Here is an 18,665-nt window from a genome sequence, read left to right as displayed (position 1 = left end):
TGATCCAGTAGCTGCAACAATGGGTTCAAACAAAGCAATTATTCTGAGGATGGCACAGGACCAGGCAGTGTTTTGTTCTATTGTACACAAAGTGGCTGTGAGTCGGAACTGACTCCACGGCACCTAACAACAACAGCCTGTAGAGATATGTCAGTCATAATAGGTGCTCTGGAGAGAAAGGAAACGGGTGGGAGGCCTGAAGTGCTGGATGCAAGTTGTCAAGGAAGGTGGTGTTTGAGCAGAGACCTGTGTGTGGAGAAGAGGGTCCAGGTGGACAGCAGGTGCGAAGGTCCTGAGGAGGGGGAAGGCAGCGTGTTCCTGGAACAGCAGAGAGGCTGATGTGGCCAGAGCAGAGGGAGCCAGGGGGACAGGGTTGGAGATGACACCCCCTCCCATGGCCACGAGGAGGTCTAGAGCGTGCTCGGCCCTCACAAGTGTACGTGAGGCCCCCTGCTCCATGCCTGGAAGCCTGAAAACTCCCCAGAAACTGAAAGGAGAAGTGGGGCCCTCCCCTGTCTGAGTCCCTCCACCCCCCACTCTCCCCGCAGAGATGACTTCCCCTTTTCGGCGCATTTAAGGCCTGGTGAGAGCAGCCTTAAGCAAAGCAGCCTGCAGCCCCGCAGCCCCGCCATGGGAGACCTTTTCATCCGCCACATTGCCCTCCTGGGCTACGAGAAGCGCTTCGTGCCCAGCCAGCACTATGTGAGTATAGGGGAGCCCCTCTGCAAGAAGTCCAACCACCGAGGGTGCTCCCGGGTGGGGTGAGGACTAAGGCAAGCGGCTCCCATCTTTGAGCCTCAGTCTGCCCCTCTGGCTCCGCGGTGGATGTGGACCCTTTGAAAAAGATGCTGGCTCTGGCATCCAGCCCCTCCCCAGCCCTTGCAGCCACCCCACTCCCCGCTCCTCTGGAGAGCCCTTCAGGACCATCCTGCCCCCGGGGAAAGGGTGTCCTAGGGAGAAGCTGGGGGGGAGGGCTATGTGTCCATCCAGTACCCCATAACCCAGAAACAACCCAGTGCCCTCGAGTCAATTCTGACTTATAGCGACCCTATAGGCACCCCATGGTGCCAGCTAAATTAGAATCTTATTCCCTCTAGTAGGGTGACACCGCCACAGGGGCTGAAAAAGTGTCCCCTCTTTTCCTGGGGGGACTGGGCAAATGTCTGCCCAGACATGGCTACCCCTCAGAGGGTCCCCAGACCCAGGAGTCATGCGGAGGTGCTCCTGCTGCTGTGGGCAAGCCCTTTCTTTTCAACTTTTCGTTTTCAAATAACTTCAAATTTATAAAAGGTTACTAAAAAAAAGTCCCAATAACTCCCATATTTCTTCACACCCAGATTCTCTTTCTTGTTCAAACATAAAATTTCTGAATCGTTTGCGAGTAAGTTGGAGACCTTGTGATTCTCTACCCCTAAATGCAGCAGTGTGTATTTCTTTAAATCAAGGCCACTCTCTTATGTAACCATAGCGCCAGTGTGTCAGAATCAGGAAGTGAGCACTGATACCCGCGCTGTCTAACCCAGAGACTTTATTTTCATTTCACAGGAGTTCTCGTTATTCCCTGGGGCAGATTTTTAGGGTCCAAGATCTAATCTAGGATCACTTGTTGTGATCAGTTGCCAGGTCTCTTTATTCTTCTTTAATCTGGAAGAATCTTCGTCTGTCTGTCTTCATCTTTCTCAACTTTGACATTTTTCAGAGAGCAGGTCAGTTATTTTGCAGACTCCCCCACAGTGTGGGTTTGCCTGAGGCTCTTGGTTAGACTCAGGCTGTGTATCCGGGGCAGGGCTGTTTCAGAAGCCAGGCTGTGTTCTCATTACATCCTAACAGGTGGTGTGCCGTTGTATTTATTTTTAAATCACTAAGTTGTATTCAAGACAGCCGGGTGGTGCAGATGAGTCAGGGCTTGACTAACGGCCCCAAAGTTGGCAGCTCAAACCCACCCAGAGGCTCTCAGAAGACAGGGCTTCTGGACTGCTTCCAAAGGGTCACCGCCTTGCAAAACCCTATGGAGCGCTTCTCCTCCGCACATGGGGTCGCCATGAGTCAGAACTGACTCCATGGCAACTAACGACGACAAGTTGTATTTATTCTGAGGGAGACAGGGAACCATCGAAGCCTTTGTTTCGTTTTTATTGTGGTAAATATGTATGTGACAAAAGCAGCTACCATTTCACGTTTTTTTACTGGTACAATTCAACGACATGAATGACATTCATCATGTTATTCAATCACCACTGTTGTCCTTTTCCAGATCTTTCCGTCACCTTATCAGAAGCTCAGTGTTCCCTAAGCAAGGAGTCCCCCTCCCTCCCTCCCCTGCCCGCCCTGGTGAACGTCGTCTCTGGATTTGGGCTTGTCCCAGTACTGGTGGCGGTAACTTCGATCTCTAGGTAGCCGAGGTGTCCTCTAGCTTTCGCCACTGTAAAGCTGCTATTCTTCCCTTCGTAGAGAGAGAATCTCTACCTGCAGAGAGGTCGTTTGAAACTGTGTGGATATCCTGCTCTTGACAGCGAGTGCATTGATGACTGTTGCTGGAACCAAATCACGGTACCGATCGCCGGAGGGCGACCTAAAACTCTATCATTGTTACCGCGTTTCTGAGGTGGCATCCTACCGTGATAAACAGCCTTCTCTTCTTTTGATTGAGTCGTACTTTATTCAATAGATTATAACCCTTTGTTTCACTATTTTAATGCTCATATTGCCCTAGATTTGCCTCACGGGAGCTCCTTCAAGCTGGCTTCTGTGTCCTTTCGACTTGCCTCCTCATTTCTTGAGCTTCCTTCTGGCACAAGCTGCTCCAGGCTCAGCCCATACTTTCCTGGCCCCAGCCCTGGGCTCAGCCCCTTCTCTCAGAAGCTCTGCCTCTTATTGGTGGGGAGTGCTGCTTACAACCAGGATCCAGGCTCTAGCTGCACCCGTGGTGATCCGGGTGTCCTGGCTCACGTCCTCTGGGTGAACAGGAACTGGGGAAAGGGATCATTTCATGTTTTTTTTTTTTTTTTTGCTTTTTACCATTTTACTTTTGTAGTTCCTTTCTCCCACTGTGAGGTGCTGGTTCCCGAAAAAGTCAGTGTATTTATTGTTTGCTCGATACTGCGATACACGTAAAGTCAGTTAACAATCCTATACCCACACTGGAGCCCTGGTGGCGCAGTGGTTAAGAGCTCAGCTGCTAACCAAAAAGCTGGCACTTTGAATCCACCAGGTACTCCTTGGAAACGTTATGGGTCAGTTCTACTCTGTCCTATAGGGTTGCCATGGGATGGGTCGGAATCGACTCCGCAGCAGCGGGTTTGGTTGGTTTTTCACACCCGCACCACCGTTAACAAGAAAACTACTGACCTGTTACATCACGTTTAAGCTCTCCATGCAGGTGTTTTTTTTTTTTCTTTTCTGTCTTAACTGTTGTTGTTAGGTGCCATCAGGTCAGTTCCGACTCATAGCAACCCCATGCACAACAGAACGCAACACTGCCCGGTCCTGCTCCGTGCTCACAGTCATTGCCATGTCTGAGCCCATTGCTGCAGCCACTGTGTCAGTCCATCTTGTTGAAGGTCTTCCTCTTTTTCACAGACCAGACTCTACCTTAGTAAGCGTGAGGTCCTTCTCTAGGGACTGACCCCTCCTGATAACATGTCCAGACTACATGAGAGGAAGTCTCCCCACCCTTGCTTCCAAGGAGCACCCTGGTTGTACTTCTTCCAAGACAGACTTATTCATTATTCTAGCAGTCCAACACCATAATTCAAAGACATCAATTCTTCTTTGGTCTTCCTTATTCATCGTCCAGCTTTCACGTGCATATGAGGTGATCGAAAACACCGTGGCTTGTGTCAGGTGAACCCTAGTCCTCAAACTGACATCTTTGCTTTTCAAAGCTTTAAAGAGCCCTTTTGCAACAGGTCTGCTGCTTAAGTGAATGTACAGTGAGAAAAAAGGTACTTGGATTCTTTTTCTTTGAGGTGCTTATGCTATCCATTTGATACACAGCTAAGTTCATTTGTTCTGTTTGTTTCCAGTTTTGAGATTTTTAAAAATCCTTGTTGATTTAATTTTATTTTTAATATATACAAAATATTAACATATGTCCAAACAACAAAAATTTACAAAAAGACTCATCTCATTGGTTTATCTTCCCTGTGTTTCCTGTGACAAAAACAGATGTATGTGTGAGTATGTTGTTGTTTTTTCTTCTTTGTTACATACGACATAATAAACAAGGCAGCATGTGACACGCCTCTTTGATTTTGCTGTGATACCCTGGAAGTTACACGACATGAGTTCACGGAGCCTCTTTCTTTTTTGTGATGGCATAACTTTTCATTTCTGCTATTTTATGAGTAAAGTTGGACCCCTTTTTGTGTGTTTAAGGGATATGTGTGCGTGCTATGAATTGTCTGTTTATGCATTTTGCTCTTTTTTAAAAAAACCCATAAAACCCATTGCCGTCCAATCAATTCTGACTCATAGCGACCCTATAGGACAGAGTAGAACTGCCCCATAGAGTTTCCAAGGAGCGCCTAGCAGATTCGAACTGCTGACCCTTTGGTTAGCGGCCATAGCACTTAGCCACTACGCCACCAGAGTTTCCCATTTTTTTTTTTTTTAAAGTAGACTTTAACCCTCAAACTCTTTTTAACATATATTGGTGATATTAGCCACGTATCTATGATATATGTTCCAAATATTTTCTCCCAGTTTATCATTTGTCTTTGCTTATTTTTTATGCCAAAGAGTTTTTTTTAACTGTATGTATTTGAATTATCAGTCTTTTCTTTCATTGCCTTTGAATTTTGAGTCATAGTTAGAAATTCTTTCCGTAGACCCAGTTATGAAGGAATTAATTCACCCAGGCTTCTTCTAGCACTTACATGGTTTCATTTCTTACCTGTTGATCTCTGACCTATTTAGAGTTTCTTCTGGTGTATGGTGTGAGGTACTAATCCAATTTTATCTTTCCCCAGAAGTCTGCCCATTGGCCTCAATACCAATTTTTCTAATATCCACCTTTCCCTCTGTGATTTGAGATGCCACCTTTATCATACACTGAATTTCCACATGTCCTTGGATCTGTTTCTAGATTTTCTATCCTATCCCACTGGTGTTTTATTTATGCACCAGTACTACACTGTTTTAATTAGAGAGGGTTTGTAGTATGTTTTAGTATCTGATAGGGATAACCTCCCCACATAGCTCTTATTTTTTAGGGATTTCCTAGCTATTCTTCTTCCCCTCACGGTCATTTATTTACATATTATCTATGCGACACAGTTGGGAAGTGGGACAGAGACCATGTGGCCAGCAGAGTCTGAAACATTTACTATCTGGCCCTTTACAGAATAAGTTTGCTTCTCCCTGGCCTAACGCATGCTCTTAACTCCGACTGGACGTTAGAATCCACTGAAGTTTATTCAGAAAGCTGCTTGAAGTTTATCATCTTTTTTTAAAACAGCTTTATTGAAATATAATTATATACCATATAGTTCACGTGTTTAAAGCGTACAGTTTAATGATTTGTAGTTTACAGAACTGTACAACCACTGCCACTATCAAATTATTCTGCAACTTTTCATTATGAAAACTTTCAAACATACAGCAAAGTGGAAGGAATTTTGCAGGTGAATACTCATATACCGCTATCTGGAGGCAGGTGAACACTCATATACCACTATGTGGAGTCTACCATTAACTTTTTCCTGTACTTGCTTTGACACGTGTCTATCCATCCCTCCAATCATCTTATTTTTGGTGCATTTCAAAGCATATTGCAAACATCAGGACACTTCTCCCTAAGTATTTTCACATGCATGTCATTAACTAGAGGACAGTATTAATTTGTACATTGTTTCCCTTTTCACGTAAAATTTACATGCAGTGAAATTCACAAATGTTAAGGATACCCTTGCCGAGTTTGGCAGTGCGAGCCCTGAGCCCTACGTAGCTAAACCCTCATCAAGATATAGAGGGTTGTGGTCACCCAGAACGTTCCCTCAGGCCGTAGTCAGCCCCACCCCTGCCTCCCAGAAGCAACCACTGTTCAGATTCTTTTCCCCCTAAAGTAGTTTTGTCTGCGTGAGGATGTCAGGATGTCCCACAGGTGGAATCACAGCGTCCTGTAGACTTGTGGGTCTGCTTCACACCGTGCTCTTGAGAGTCACCCCTGTTGGGGGCTCTGTCAGTGGTGTGTTCCTTTTTGTGGCTGAGTAGTAACCCCCTAGCTTTTTTGGCATGCTTATTTTTCCTCACTACGTTCTTTTTTTTTTTTTAAGTAAGAACTTTATAGAGATATCATTCACATACCATACCTTCATCTGGTACAGCGTACAGTTCAGTGGTTTTCAGTATGTCTACGGAGCTGTGTAGCCGTTGTCACAGCCAATTCTAGAACACTGTCATCACCCCCAAAAGAAACCCCACACCCATTAGCAGTCACTCCCCCGCCCCAGTCCCTTGCCACCACTAATCTACTTTTTGGTCCTATCCATTCTCCTATTACAGATATTTTATAAAGAGGGAGTCACACATATCTGACTGAGGTCTTTGCTTTTTGGAGCCCAGCCCTTTCTGTATCTTACTTCATGTAACTCTCATATCAGCCTTGGGAGTTAGGTCCTGATTGTATCCCCAATTTACAGACGGGGAATTTGAGGGTCAGGGGAGCCGACTGTCTTGCCCTGAGTCATAAAGGTGGGAAGTGGTAGCTTCTGGGTCCATGAAAGGGGTGCCCTTCCTACGGCCTGAGCTGCCCCATGCAGACCTCCCAATTCTGTGGGCTCCCGCCAGCGGGTGAGACAGCCCAGATACACTACAAGCCCCCCTCAGCAGCTGAACAAGGTCCCACCCCCTCCCGGCCCCACCACAGGTGTACATGTTCCTCGTGAAGTGGCAGGACCTGTCAGAGAAGGTGGTCTACCGACGCTTCACCGAGATCTACGAGTTTCACGTGAGTGTCATGGGGAGGGCCGGGAGCAGCACCAGCCCCAGCTCTGCCCTTTGGGGAGGAAAGCCGCCCAGCTGGTGGTGAAAGGCCAGTGGGGTGGGGTGGGGGGACCTGTGGAACCTGGAATCCCCCACCCACAGCTCAGGGGCATATGGAGGTCATGGTCCCCAGACCCTTTGTTAGCCCAAGACTGGAACCGTTCCCAAAGCCTACTCTTCAGACAGGGATGACAGAAAAAAAAAAAGCTTGTTGACATCGAGTTGATTCCAACTCATAGCGACCCTATAAGACAGTAGAACTGCCTCATAGAGTTTCCAGGGAGCACCTGTGGATTCATACTGCCAACCTTTTGGTTAGCAGGCGTAGCACTTAACGACTATGCCCCCACGGTTTCTTCAGACAGGGATTGGACAGGACTATAAGACAGAACGGAAACCCTGGTGGCGCAGTGGTTAAGTGCTACGGCTGCTAACCAAAAGGTTGGCAGTTTGAATCCACCAGGTGCTCTTTGGAAACTCTATGGGGCAGTTCTACTCTGTCCTAAAGGGTCGCTGTGAGTCGGAATTGACTTGATGGCAACGGGTTTGGTTTGGTTTCGGGTTTGGTTTGGTTTTGGTATAAGATAGAAAGTGATACTGGTGAGGAGTGAGCTTCTTGGCTCAAGGAGATACATGAGACTATGTGGGCAGCTCCTGTCTGGAGGCGAGATGAGAAGACAGAGGGGGAGAGGAGCTGGCTGAATGCACACAGGGAATACAGGGTGGAGAGGAGGAGTGTGCTGTCTCATCAGGGGGAGAGCAACTAGGAGTATAGAGCAAGGTGTGTATAACTTTTTTATGAGAGACTGACTTGATTTGTAAACTTTCACTTAAACCACAATTAAAAAAAAAAAACCCAAAATTGAAACCAGCTGCCGTTGAGTCAATGCTGACTCATGGTGGCCTCATGTGCTTCAGGGTACAGCTGCTCTTAATGGCTGTGATCTTTGGGAAGTAGATTGCCAGGCCTTCCTTCTGAGGTGTCTCTGGGTGAATTCAAACTGCCAACCTTTCAGTTACTAGCTGAGCACTTAAGCATTTGCACCACCCAGGGGCTTCTATCATATCAAAAGGAGGGTTGATAACCCTGACACCCAAGAGCCAAGTCCTCTTGCTTTGTGGAGTCCCTGGGTGGTACAAATGGTTCAAATACTCAGCTGCTAGCTGAGGTGCCCAGAGGTGCCTCAGAAGAAGGGCCGGGTGCTCTATTTTCACAAAATCGGCTACTGAAAACCCTACGGAGCGCAGTTCTACTCTGACACACACGGGGTCACCGTGAGTCCGATTGACTCAACAGCAGCTGATTTTGCTCTCACCAAGACTGACATGAGAGAACCCCAAGTCTCCTTCCATGTGCTGGTAGGCCCTGAAGGGGCAGCTCCAGACACCAGCGGCTGGGTGGACAGGGTGGGGGTGGTAGTCAGGGAGTCATGGTGTGCAGAGCGGGGCTCCTGGTCCTGGTCTGAGACAGGGTCGGTGCGATGGCTGGACACTGCACAAAAGCCAGATGGGTCCCCCAGAGACCACCTCCACACGCAAGGCCCCCTGGAACAGGGAGGGGAGTCCTGTCCTTCTCTGTGTGGGGAAGTTAAACTGAAAAGCAGATAAGCACAGAGAGGGCCCCAGCCACCCCTGCACACCCAGCACCCACAAGTCCTGGGCCGCTTGCTTCAAGCCTGTTTTAAAGGACACAAAACATGAGAAAAGAAGTGGAAGGCTCCCTTCATCCCATACCCCTGTCCCAGCGCCTGCCCTGGGTGACGGCACACACACACACTCTCCCTGAGTCCGACAATCTGCAGAATTGCCCAGTGTGCTGACGGTGGTGAGGATACACACAGCAGATGCAAATCCTTGTCCTCCCTGTTCCAGCAGAGGAGTCAGGAGAACAAGCAAACAGAAAACACGTCATTCACATAGCGGGTTAGAAGGTGGTAAGTCTCGTGAGAGAACCAGAGCAGCGGAGGAGGGTGACGGGCGATCATGCCGCGTGCAAAGCTGGGCGGCTGGGCCCCGGTGCGCAGAGCTGGGCGGCTGGGTCCTGGTCTGAGACAGGGTCAGGGAAAAAGCCTGATTGGGAAGGTGATGCCTCAGCAAAGAGTTGAAGGTGAGGAGAGCTAGAGAGAGCACGAGAGAGAAAAAGGGAGAGTCAGAGATGAAAAGAGAGAGAGGGAGGGAGCACCGTGTCAGGGAACAGCGAGTGCAAACGTCCTGAGGCAGGAGGTGGCTGGAGCAGAGTGAACCAGGGGGAGAATGAACAAGCAGGCGGGGGAGAGGTGGGCGGGTGCAGGTCGGGTGAGGCCTTGGCTTCCATTATGAGGGGGATGGGTACCAGGAGGTCCTCACAGGACCCTCTGCTTGCTGGGCTGAGGATTGACAAGAGGGGAGCAGAGAGACACGGGAGCCACTTGTCATACCCAGGCAAGGCATGACGGTGGCCCGGACCAGGGGTGGCAATGGGGGTGGCGAGAAGGATCAGGTTCTTGTAGTACAGCCAAAAAGATTTGCTAATAGCTTGGTAGAAGCATTGGTGGTGCAGTGGTTAAGAGCTCGCCTGCTGGCCAAAAAAGGTTAGCAGTTTGAATCCACCAGCCACTCCTTGGGAACACTACATAGGGCAGTTCTACTCTGTCCTGTAGGGTTGTTATGAGTCGGAACTGACTCAGTGGATTTGGTTTGGCTTTGGATGTGGGGTGGGAGGGAAACAGAGCGGAATCCAGGATGCCAGGGAAGTTTCTGGCCGAGCCCTCGGAAGGGACAGTATTTAGGTCATTCCAATTTTCTGCTTTTGCAGATGGTGATGCCATAAAGAACATCCCTTCACATCTTCTTTTCTTTAATGTCTAGAAAATCTTAAAGGAAATGTTCCCTATCGAGGCTGGGGACATCAACCCAGAGAACAGGATCATCCCCCACCTGCCAGGTGAGGGGCAGGCTGCTTCACCCGGGCAGGTGCCTTGTCTGGGTCCTCTCACCTGCTGTCCAAGCAGCCCTCTCCATGTCCCTACTTGACCTCAGCGGGGGTGTGACTGGCTTTCTGGTGCCCTCGGTGGGTGTGTGACTGGCTCTCTGGTGCCCACTGGGTGTGTAACTGGCTCTCTGGTGCCCACTGGGTGTGTGACTGGCTCTCTGGTGCCCACTGGGTGTGTGACTGGCTCTCTGGTGCCCACTGGGTGTGTGACTGGCTCTCTGGTGTCCTCTGTGGGTGTGTGACTGGCTCTCTGGACCCTCGGTGGGTGTGTGACTGGCTCTCTGGTACCCTCGGTGGGTGTGGTGGGTGTGTGACTGGCTCTCTGGTGCCCTCGGTGGGTGTGTGACTGGCTCTCTGGTGCCCACTGGGTGTGTAACTGGCTCTCTGGTGCCCACTGGGTGTGTGACTGGCTCTCTGGTGCCCACTGGGTGTGTAACTGGCTCTCTGGTGCCCACTGGGTGTGTGACTGGCTCTCTGGTGTCCTCCGTGGATGTGTGACTGGCTCTCTGGTGCCCTCGGTGGGTGTGTGACTGGCTCTCTGGTACCCACTGGGTGTGTGACTGGCTCTCTGGTGCCCACTGGGTGTGTGACTGGCTCTCTGGTGCCCACTGGGTGTGTGACTGGCTCTCTGGTGTCCTCTGTGGGTGTGTGACTGGCTCTCTGGACCCTCGGTGGGTGTGTGACTGGCTCTCTGGTACCCTCGGTGGGTGTGGTGGGTGTGTGACTGGCTCTCTGGTGCCCTCGGTGGGTGTGTGACTGGCTCTCTGGTGCCCACTGGGTGTGTGACTGGCTTTCTGGTGCTCACTGGGTGTGTGATTGGCTCTCTGGTGTCCTCTGTGGGTGTGTGACTGGCTCTCTGGTGCCCACTGGGTGTGTGACTGGCTCTCTGGTACCCTCAGTGGGTGTGTGACTGGCTCTCTGCTGCCCACTGGGTGTGTGACTGGCTCTCTGGTGCCCTCAGTGGGTGTATGATTGGCTGTCTGGTGCCCTCAGTGGGTGTGTGACTGGTTCTCTGGGTTCCTGCCTGGCAGCACCCCGGTGGTTTGATGGCCAGCGGACCGCCGAGAGCCGCCAGGGCACACTCACCGAGTACTGCAGTGCGCTCATGGGTCTGCCCGCCAAGATCTCCCGCTGCCCCCATCTGCTGGACTTCTTCAAGGTGCGCCCGGATGACCTCAAGCTGCCCACCGACAGCCAGTGAGTGACTGCCTCCTCCCTTGGGGCACAGACGGCGGGTGGCAGCAGCTCCTACGCAGGAGGGAGGTGGAGATGGAAGCTCAGGGACAGGAGGCTGCTTGCCCAAAGTCAGACCACGGGAGAGGAGGCAGCTCTGGCTCTGTGACCTGGAGCACCTACCACCCAGCCAGTCTCCATCTCGGCTCCTTGGGTCAGGGCGGTTCTCGGGGCTGGGGTGGGGGAGCGCTCGGGGCCCAGGGGGAGCACTCGGGGCCCGAAGGGAGCACTTGGAACCCGGGGAACAGTCAGGGCTGGGGGCTCTCTCAGGGCCAGGGGAGCACTCAGGGCCCCGGGGAACACTTGGGGCCCCAGGGGGGCATTCAGGGTTGGGGGTATCTCTCAGGGCTCAGGGAGCACTCAGTGCTCCAGGGGAGCATTCAGGGCTGGGAGGAGCACTCATGGCTGGGGGAATCTCTTGGGGCCAGGGGAGCACTCAGGGCCCAGGGGAGCACTCAGGGCTGGGGGGATCTCTCAGGCGGGGAGCTCTTGGGTCCTGGGCTAGCATCCAGAACGTGTGGTTCCCGGGCTGGCGACTCAGCTTTTCCAACTGTACGGGGGTTGGGGGACGAGACACAGCAGTGGGTGAAGTGCACGGTGCTTACACACTGTAAACGTGCTGACCTCACAAACTGAGGTGTGCTGTGCTTACCAGCCTCGAAGGGCGGAGCACCTGGGAATGCGTTCATTGCCAAGTGAGCAGGCTTGGGCTCCCGCCTGCCCCTTCCCCACAGCCTCCTGAGCTCGGGGCTTTGCTGGGCGGGCATCAGAGAGGCTGGTGGTGGTAGACCTGAGTGTGTGACAGGTTGGGAAGACCCCTCTCTCTGCCCTCAGTTACTGAAGTGGGAGGGAGGCCTTCTCCAGGACAGGTCTGCAGCCAGCAGAGACAGACAGCGTTCCTCCAGCCATTGCTGGTGACCCTTGAAGGGCCCCCCGCCATGTCCACCCCCTGCGGCCACCCTGTCCAGGCTCCAGAAGAAGGGAGGTGGCCAGGGGTTGACACAAGCTGTTCCCAAACCTTGTTGTTGTCATTGAATGAAACTGCTCCATGGGGCTTTCAAGGCTGTGATCTTTCAGAAGCAGATTGCCAGGCCTGTTGTCCAAGGTGCTGCTGGGTGGGTGTGAACCCACAACCTTCCGTTAGCAGTCAAGTGCTTACCTGTTTGCATCACCCAGGGACTCCTTCTAAACCCCAAGCACCGGTCATCCGGAGGGAGGAGGGCCTGATGGCAGCTGTGGGCATGTCCCCCATACCTTCACGCTCTCTGGTCCCTGCCATTCCCAGCACTCCTTCCTTGGCAGCGTGGACCCTGCCTTCTGTCTGTGGTGGCCCCTCCACCTCACACGTTCCTTTTTCTCTTGGGAAGTTCTGCTGTAGATCTGCCCTGTCCCCAGTGGAAGCTGAGTGTCTAACCCAGAGTGTTTGCCCCTCCTGCAGGGTGAAGAAGCCGGAGACATACCTGATGGCAAAGGATGGCAAGACTAATGCAGCCGGTAAGAGGGGGCAGCCAGGCAGACGTGCCCAGGGCACGGGGTCAGGGGAAGTGCAGGAGGTGGCAGCTGGTGTAGGTTCTGGTCCCCACACTAAAGAGCTTGGATCTTTGGGGGTTGCTTCATAGTCGGGAGCTCCCTGGAGGCGACAGTGCTTCCCTCTCTGTGTGGCCAGAGCCCGGCACTGGGTGGACCTGAACCGGGGTCATTTGGTCAGCAGTGTTGCTACGGAGCTGACTCTGACTCACAGAGACCCGGGGTGGGACTGCCCCATAGGGTTTCCAAGGCTGTAATCTACAGAAGCAGCTCCCACATGCTCCTCCCACGCAGCAGTTGGTGGGTTCAAACACCAATTTTTCAGTTAGCAGCCAAGTGCTTTAACCACTGCGCCACCAGGGCTGTTTTTGGAACCCACTAGGTGGGTTTTTAGGTGCTTAATCAATGCAGGGCTGCAGAGATGAGTTTGTCTTTGGGCTTTACAGTGTACAGGGTGCTTCTGTCCCTGGTGTGCTTGGAACTGTTCTGGGGGCCCCAAAGAGGACCCCAGAAGAGACCCAGGAGGTGGAGACCCTCCCGGAAGTGCCCACTCACCCTGCCCCCTCTACCCAGACATCACTGGGCCCATCATCCTGCAGACGTACCGCGCCATCGCTGATTACGAGAAGAGCTCGGGCTCCGAGATGGCCCTGGCCTCGGGCGACGTGGTGGACGTGGTGGAGAAGGGCGAGAGCGGTCAGCCCTGCCCCTGCCCCTGCCCTGCCCCTGCCTGCCCTGCCCCACCCTGTTGCCCTCCCCTCCTCTGCCCTCCGCTGCCCTCCCCTGCCCTGCCTTCCCCTGCCCTGCTCTGGTGCCCTCCCCTGCCTTGTCCTGCCCTGCCCTGGTGCCCTAAGGCCCTTTACCCCCCACCCCAAGCCTCTGCCCTCAGGCAGCCCCGGGCCTCTAGGGAGCTCTAGAACTCGCACCTGGGGTGGCTGAGGGTCTGCGCGTATTCTGTGGTGTGATTGTGCCTTTATGAGGGTTGCACCTGGGTAGGCAGGTGTCCCTGGGTGTGACGTGGTGTGATGGTGACTGTGACAGTTCCGAAGCGGGGCGTTTGAGGTTTGTGTGTCTGGCTGTGTGTCCTTGCTGCCCCAGAGGGGCCTCATATGGCCATGGGAGGCTGCTGGGCCCCCTGATTTGCCTTCCCACATGCTGGGACAGGTTGGTGGTTCTGCCAGATGAAGGCGAAGCGCGGCTGGGTCCCGGCGTCCTACTTGGAGCCCCTGGATAGTCCTGACGAGGCAGAGGACCCAGAGCCCAACTATGCAGGTGCCCCCGCCCTCCACCCCAAAAGGCCATAGCGGGGGAGGGGGAGGAAAGGGCAGGGAGTCTCAGAGCCAGGAGGTACTGCTTTGGGGTCTGGCATGATTGCACACTGGGCAGAGGGGAAGTCAGGGCTGATGCCCTGGGTGTCTGACTTGTGGCCCAGGTGGGCAGGGGTGTCCTTGGCCAGGACAGGTGGAGCAGAAGTGGGGGTGATGAGGTCAGCCTGGGACACCTGGTGGCCACGGGCATGGGGCCAGGTTCGTCAGGAAGCTGAATAATGTGCAGACCTGAGGCTCAGGAAGGAGGACTGCCTGGAGGTGGGGGCACCACCACTGATCAGACTTCCCCAAACAGACACCCCAGGCTGGGTGGGTGCCACGCAAGTTTGAAAAAAATTAGAACTGCCTACTGTGTTAGTTTCTTAGTGCTGCTGTAACAGAAATACCACACGTGGGTGGCTTTAACAAATAGAAATGTATTTTCTCACAGTTGAGGAGGCTAGAAGTCTGAATTCAGGGCACCGGGAAGGCTTTCTCCCTGTCGGCTCTTGTCTCTTTTCAGCTTTTGTTCCCGGTTCCTTGGCAATCTTCATGGGTGTGGCATCTACCCCATCTCTGCCTGATCTGCTCCTTTTAGATCTCAAAAGTGACTGGTTTAAGACACACCCTACACTGATACAGCCTCATTAACATAACAAAGTAAACCCTGTTCCCAAATGGGATTGCATCCACAGGTATAGGGATTAGGTTTATAGGACATACTTTTGGAACACAATTTACTTCATAACTGGGAGGTAGGAACAGACCCAGAGGAGAGCAGGTCACGGATCCAGGTGGGACAGGGCTAGCTGGAGGAGGTGCACGGCTCAGAAAGGAGAGGGGATGGAGAGTCCTGTGCTGGGCAGACCCTCACACACAACCCTCCCACCCCTGGACAGGTGAGCCCTATGTCACCATCAAGGCCTACACTGCTGTGGAGAAGGACGAGGTGACCTTGGGTGAGGGCGAGACCATTGAGGTTATCCATAAGCTCCTGGACGGCTGGTGGGTCATCAGGTAGGAGAGCACCCCCACCCCATACTGAGTCAGCCCTGGCTTGGGGAGGGCCCGCTGGGCTCTGGGTTGACTCGGCTGTGTGCCTCTGGGCAAGCCACTGCCCCTCTCTGGGCTCAGTCACCTCCTTGGTAGCAGGTGAGTGGTAACCTCAGCCTGCCTGTCCCATAGGTATCCTTGTCTGAGAGCGTGCAATTTTCCTTTGCGACTTAGGGTCTGACTAGTCAGTTGTACGGCTGCCGTGCTGACACAGTTAATTCTTGAATCCGTTACTGCGTTTAATGAACGGGTGCAGCCATCCCCATCATCGCTCTTCCTTTGAAACCTTTCACGCAGTCTCCACCTGTTTATCCCTCTGAGTACATTCAGGAATACTGATTACTAGAGAAAACAGAACCCCAGGGCCTTGCTGAGCCATCTCCCTGGAGCCACCGGGTCCCCGAAGGCCCCTGCCTGTGTGTACAGAGCTCTGGATCACAGGGCAGCCCAGGCCCCCAGCAAACCTATCCCAAGGCTGTGGCCAGGCCAGCTCTACACTCAGCATGGCCTTGACTGGGGGGCTTGGAAGCAGCATTTCTCACCTTTTTAGACCTATGTCCAGTTAACCGCCGTCATGAACCCCTTGAGATTCTTCCGTTAGCCAAGAAGAATTAGTGCATAGTTGGTATTATGCAAAAGAAAAAACCTTATTCCCCAATATACTAATGAGAATGGAAAAGAGAATATTCTCCACAATGGTGCTGAGATAACTGGGTACCCATATGGGGGGGGGGGGAAGAACCTAGACTCCCACCTCACACCATAGATAAACATTTATTTGGGATGGATCACAGGTTTTACTAAGTATAAAACCTAGAACTCAAAGGCTTTTGGAAGAAAGCATAGGAGATGAACTTGGTGACCCGGAGGTAGGCAAAGATTTCTTAAAATACGGAAGGTAATGACCATATAAGAAAAAAGTGACCAACATAATATTGCCGATGTTTTAGCCAAACCCATGTCCCCCGGGGAGACTTAGATCTGCTACCTCTTCCCCCAGCCGATTTTGAAAGGAAGACGAAGACGGTCAGAGCTGGGAGGCCCTGTGCACAAAGAGGAAACTGAGGCCACAGGGGCAGCGCCTGCTGTTGGTCTGGCGGAGCTCCCCACCCTGGGCACTGCCCGGGCCCTCTGAGCCCCCGAGGCTGCCGCCCGGGCCTCAAGGGCTGTCTTGGTTGCAGGAAAGAGGACATCACAGGCTACTTCCCGTCCATGTACCTGCAAAAGTCGGGGCAGGACCCGGACCAGGCCAAACGCCAGATCAAGAACCGAGGGGCGCCGCCCCGCAGGTGAGCGAGGTCCCGGGGACCGGGGGCTCTGAGGACCAGGGAGAACTACGGCCTCGCTCCGTCGGTCCATGCCCGGACCTGCGGCGCCCAGGCAGGGGAGCCGTGGGGGGTGCCCACCTGGAGGAGGAGGCCCCTCCCCGCCCCGCCCCTCCCTCTCCTCCTCCCGTCCCCCGCCCCGTCCCTTCCCCTCCCCGCCCCCCCTCCACCCTCCCCGCCCCTCTCCATCCCCTCCCCGTCCCCGCCCCTTCCCCTTCTCCTCCCTCTCCTCGCCCCGTCCCTCCCCTCCCCGTCCCCTCCCTCCACCCTCCCCGCGCCCTCCCTCCAACTCCCCGCCCCTCCCCTTCCCCGCCCCCTCCCGGCCTCGGGTCGGGCTTTGGGGCCCAGGGGCGGGGACCCGAACCCCGAGGGCAGAGACGAGCGTCGCGGCGGGGTGCCCGGGGCCCTGACCGACGCCCCCTCCCGCGGGATCCAGGTCCTCCATCCGCAACGCGCACAGCATCCACCAGCGGTCGCGGAAGCGCCTCAGCCAGGACGCCTATCGCCGCAACAGCGTCCGCTTCCTGCAGCAGCGCCGCCGCCCGGCTGGGCCGGGACCACGCATCGCGGGGGGCGCCATCCGTGAGTGCGGGCCGGGTGGGCGGGGCCTGCGCCTGGGGGCGGGGCCGGGCCTGTGCACCTGGGGCGGGGCCGGGCCTGTGCACCTGGGGGCGGGGCCGGGTCGGTGCACCTGGGGGCGGGGCCGGGTCTGTGAACCAGGGACCGGGCCTGTGCAGCTGGGGGCGGGGCCGGGTCGGTGCACCTCGGGGCAGGGCCGGGTCTGTGCACCTGGGGGCGGGGCCCGGTCGGTGCACCTGGGGGCGGGGCCCGGTCGGTGCACCTGGGGGCGGGGCCGGGTCGGTGCACCTGGGGGCGGGCCCTGAACATGGGGGCGGGGCCGAGGGTGGGGGGACCGCAGAGCCCTGGGGTCCGCTGCCTCAGTGCAGGCCCGGGGCGGGCCGGGCCCCTCACCCCCGCGCTGTCGCTCCGCAGAGGAGCAGCCGCAGGGCGAGAGCGCGAAGGCGCAGCCCGCAGTGCCCCCGCGGCCCAGCGCCGACCTCATCCTGCACCGCTGTAGCGAGAGCACCAAGCGGAAGCTGGCGTCGGCCGTCTGAGTGGGGCGCCACCCCAGATGGCATCCAGGTCTCTCCGCCCCCTCCCGCCCCTCTTCCCGGTCTTGGTCCCAGGGAGGCTCCCTGTATATACGTGCCCCAGGCCCCAGCCCCACCTGGTTACCCGCCACCCTCAATAAATGTTGCTTGGAGTGTTCAGAGACTCTGCCTTTGGGGGTGTTTCTAGAATCGGCACTGGGTGCTTTGAGCTCTGCTGGAGGAAGTTGCAAGAGCGGAGGTCCAGGCCGCAGCCGGTTGCACGCTGCCCTGGTCTTGGCCAAGAACAGGTTTGCACAAGGCCAAGTGCAAAGAGGAACTCCAGACCCCGCGCTGGCCCTCAGTGCGGAAGAGTAGAGGAGGGTGGACACGGTGGGGGGCGGCCGGTCAGGGCGGGTGTGTGAGATTTTGTGTGTCGCTGGGACAAAAACATTGATCGTTTTTAGGGGGATATGGGGCTCTGGTTATTCAGAGACCCTGCCGCAGTTAGGACGTCGTACCGGAAAGCTAATAAGTCACTGCTGCACAGACCCTCACTGGTCTCCAAGCCTTTGCGGGTGGGTCTGCACCAAAAGGCAAGGCCACTGCCATGCCAAGTGAGGGCACAGAAGGTGCCGCTTGTCCAGACGGCCGTGGTGCCCCGAGTGAGGATGGGCAAGGGGCTGGTCCCCTTAGATGAGAAAAATGACAAGGACGGCAGACGCTTTCCAAGAGAGCGACTGGACATCAAAGGACTGAGAGAGGCCTTGAGAAAACTTCAGGATTTCTCCACTGTTTCAGCATTTTTGCAAACCTTTGCTGGCAAGGAATTCCTGGGTGGTGCAAATGTTTAGGTGCTTGGCTGCTAACCAAAAGGCTGGCAGACTGAATCCATCCACAAGCACCTCAAAAGAAGTGCCTGGTGTTCCCCTTTTCAAAAATCAGCCCCTGAAGGCCGTATGGAGCACTCTGACACACGCTGAAGGCCGTACGGAGCACTCTGACACACGCTGAAGGCTGTACGGAGCACTCTGACACGTGGGGTCGCCGCGAGCTGGAGCCCTCTCAATTGCAACTGGTTTGGTTGCTGGAAATCTGAACACAAACCACCCACCCCTTTGCTTGTTCAGTTGCAATTTTAACCTTTTTATTAAATACAGTACGTTGTTGTCATTAG

General features: G+C 54.5%; 1 protein-coding gene across 1 annotated transcript; it reads left to right on the top strand.

Annotated features, from left to right (window-relative positions):
- The first annotated feature begins 584 nt into the window (after positions 1-584).
- NCF1 (neutrophil cytosolic factor 1) lies at positions 585-17,675 on the top strand. Its single transcript, XM_049904797.1, has 11 exons — positions 585-702; positions 6,869-6,949; positions 9,832-9,907; positions 10,987-11,152; positions 12,627-12,682; positions 13,289-13,411; positions 13,880-13,987; positions 14,922-15,039; positions 16,257-16,364; positions 16,837-16,982; positions 17,394-17,675. The coding sequence occupies exons 1-11, from the start codon at positions 631-633 to the stop codon at positions 17,513-17,515; spliced, it is 1,176 nt and encodes a 391-aa protein (XP_049760754.1). The 5' UTR covers positions 585-630; the 3' UTR covers positions 17,516-17,675.
- The last annotated feature ends 990 nt before the right edge of the window (positions 17,676-18,665 follow it).

The sequence above is a fragment of the Elephas maximus genome, chromosome 12, assembly GCF_024166365.1.
Source record: "Elephas maximus indicus isolate mEleMax1 chromosome 12, mEleMax1 primary haplotype, whole genome shotgun sequence".
Taxonomy (NCBI): Eukaryota; Metazoa; Chordata; class Mammalia; order Proboscidea; family Elephantidae; genus Elephas; species Elephas maximus.
This window is presented reverse-complemented; position numbering and strand designations above follow the sequence as displayed.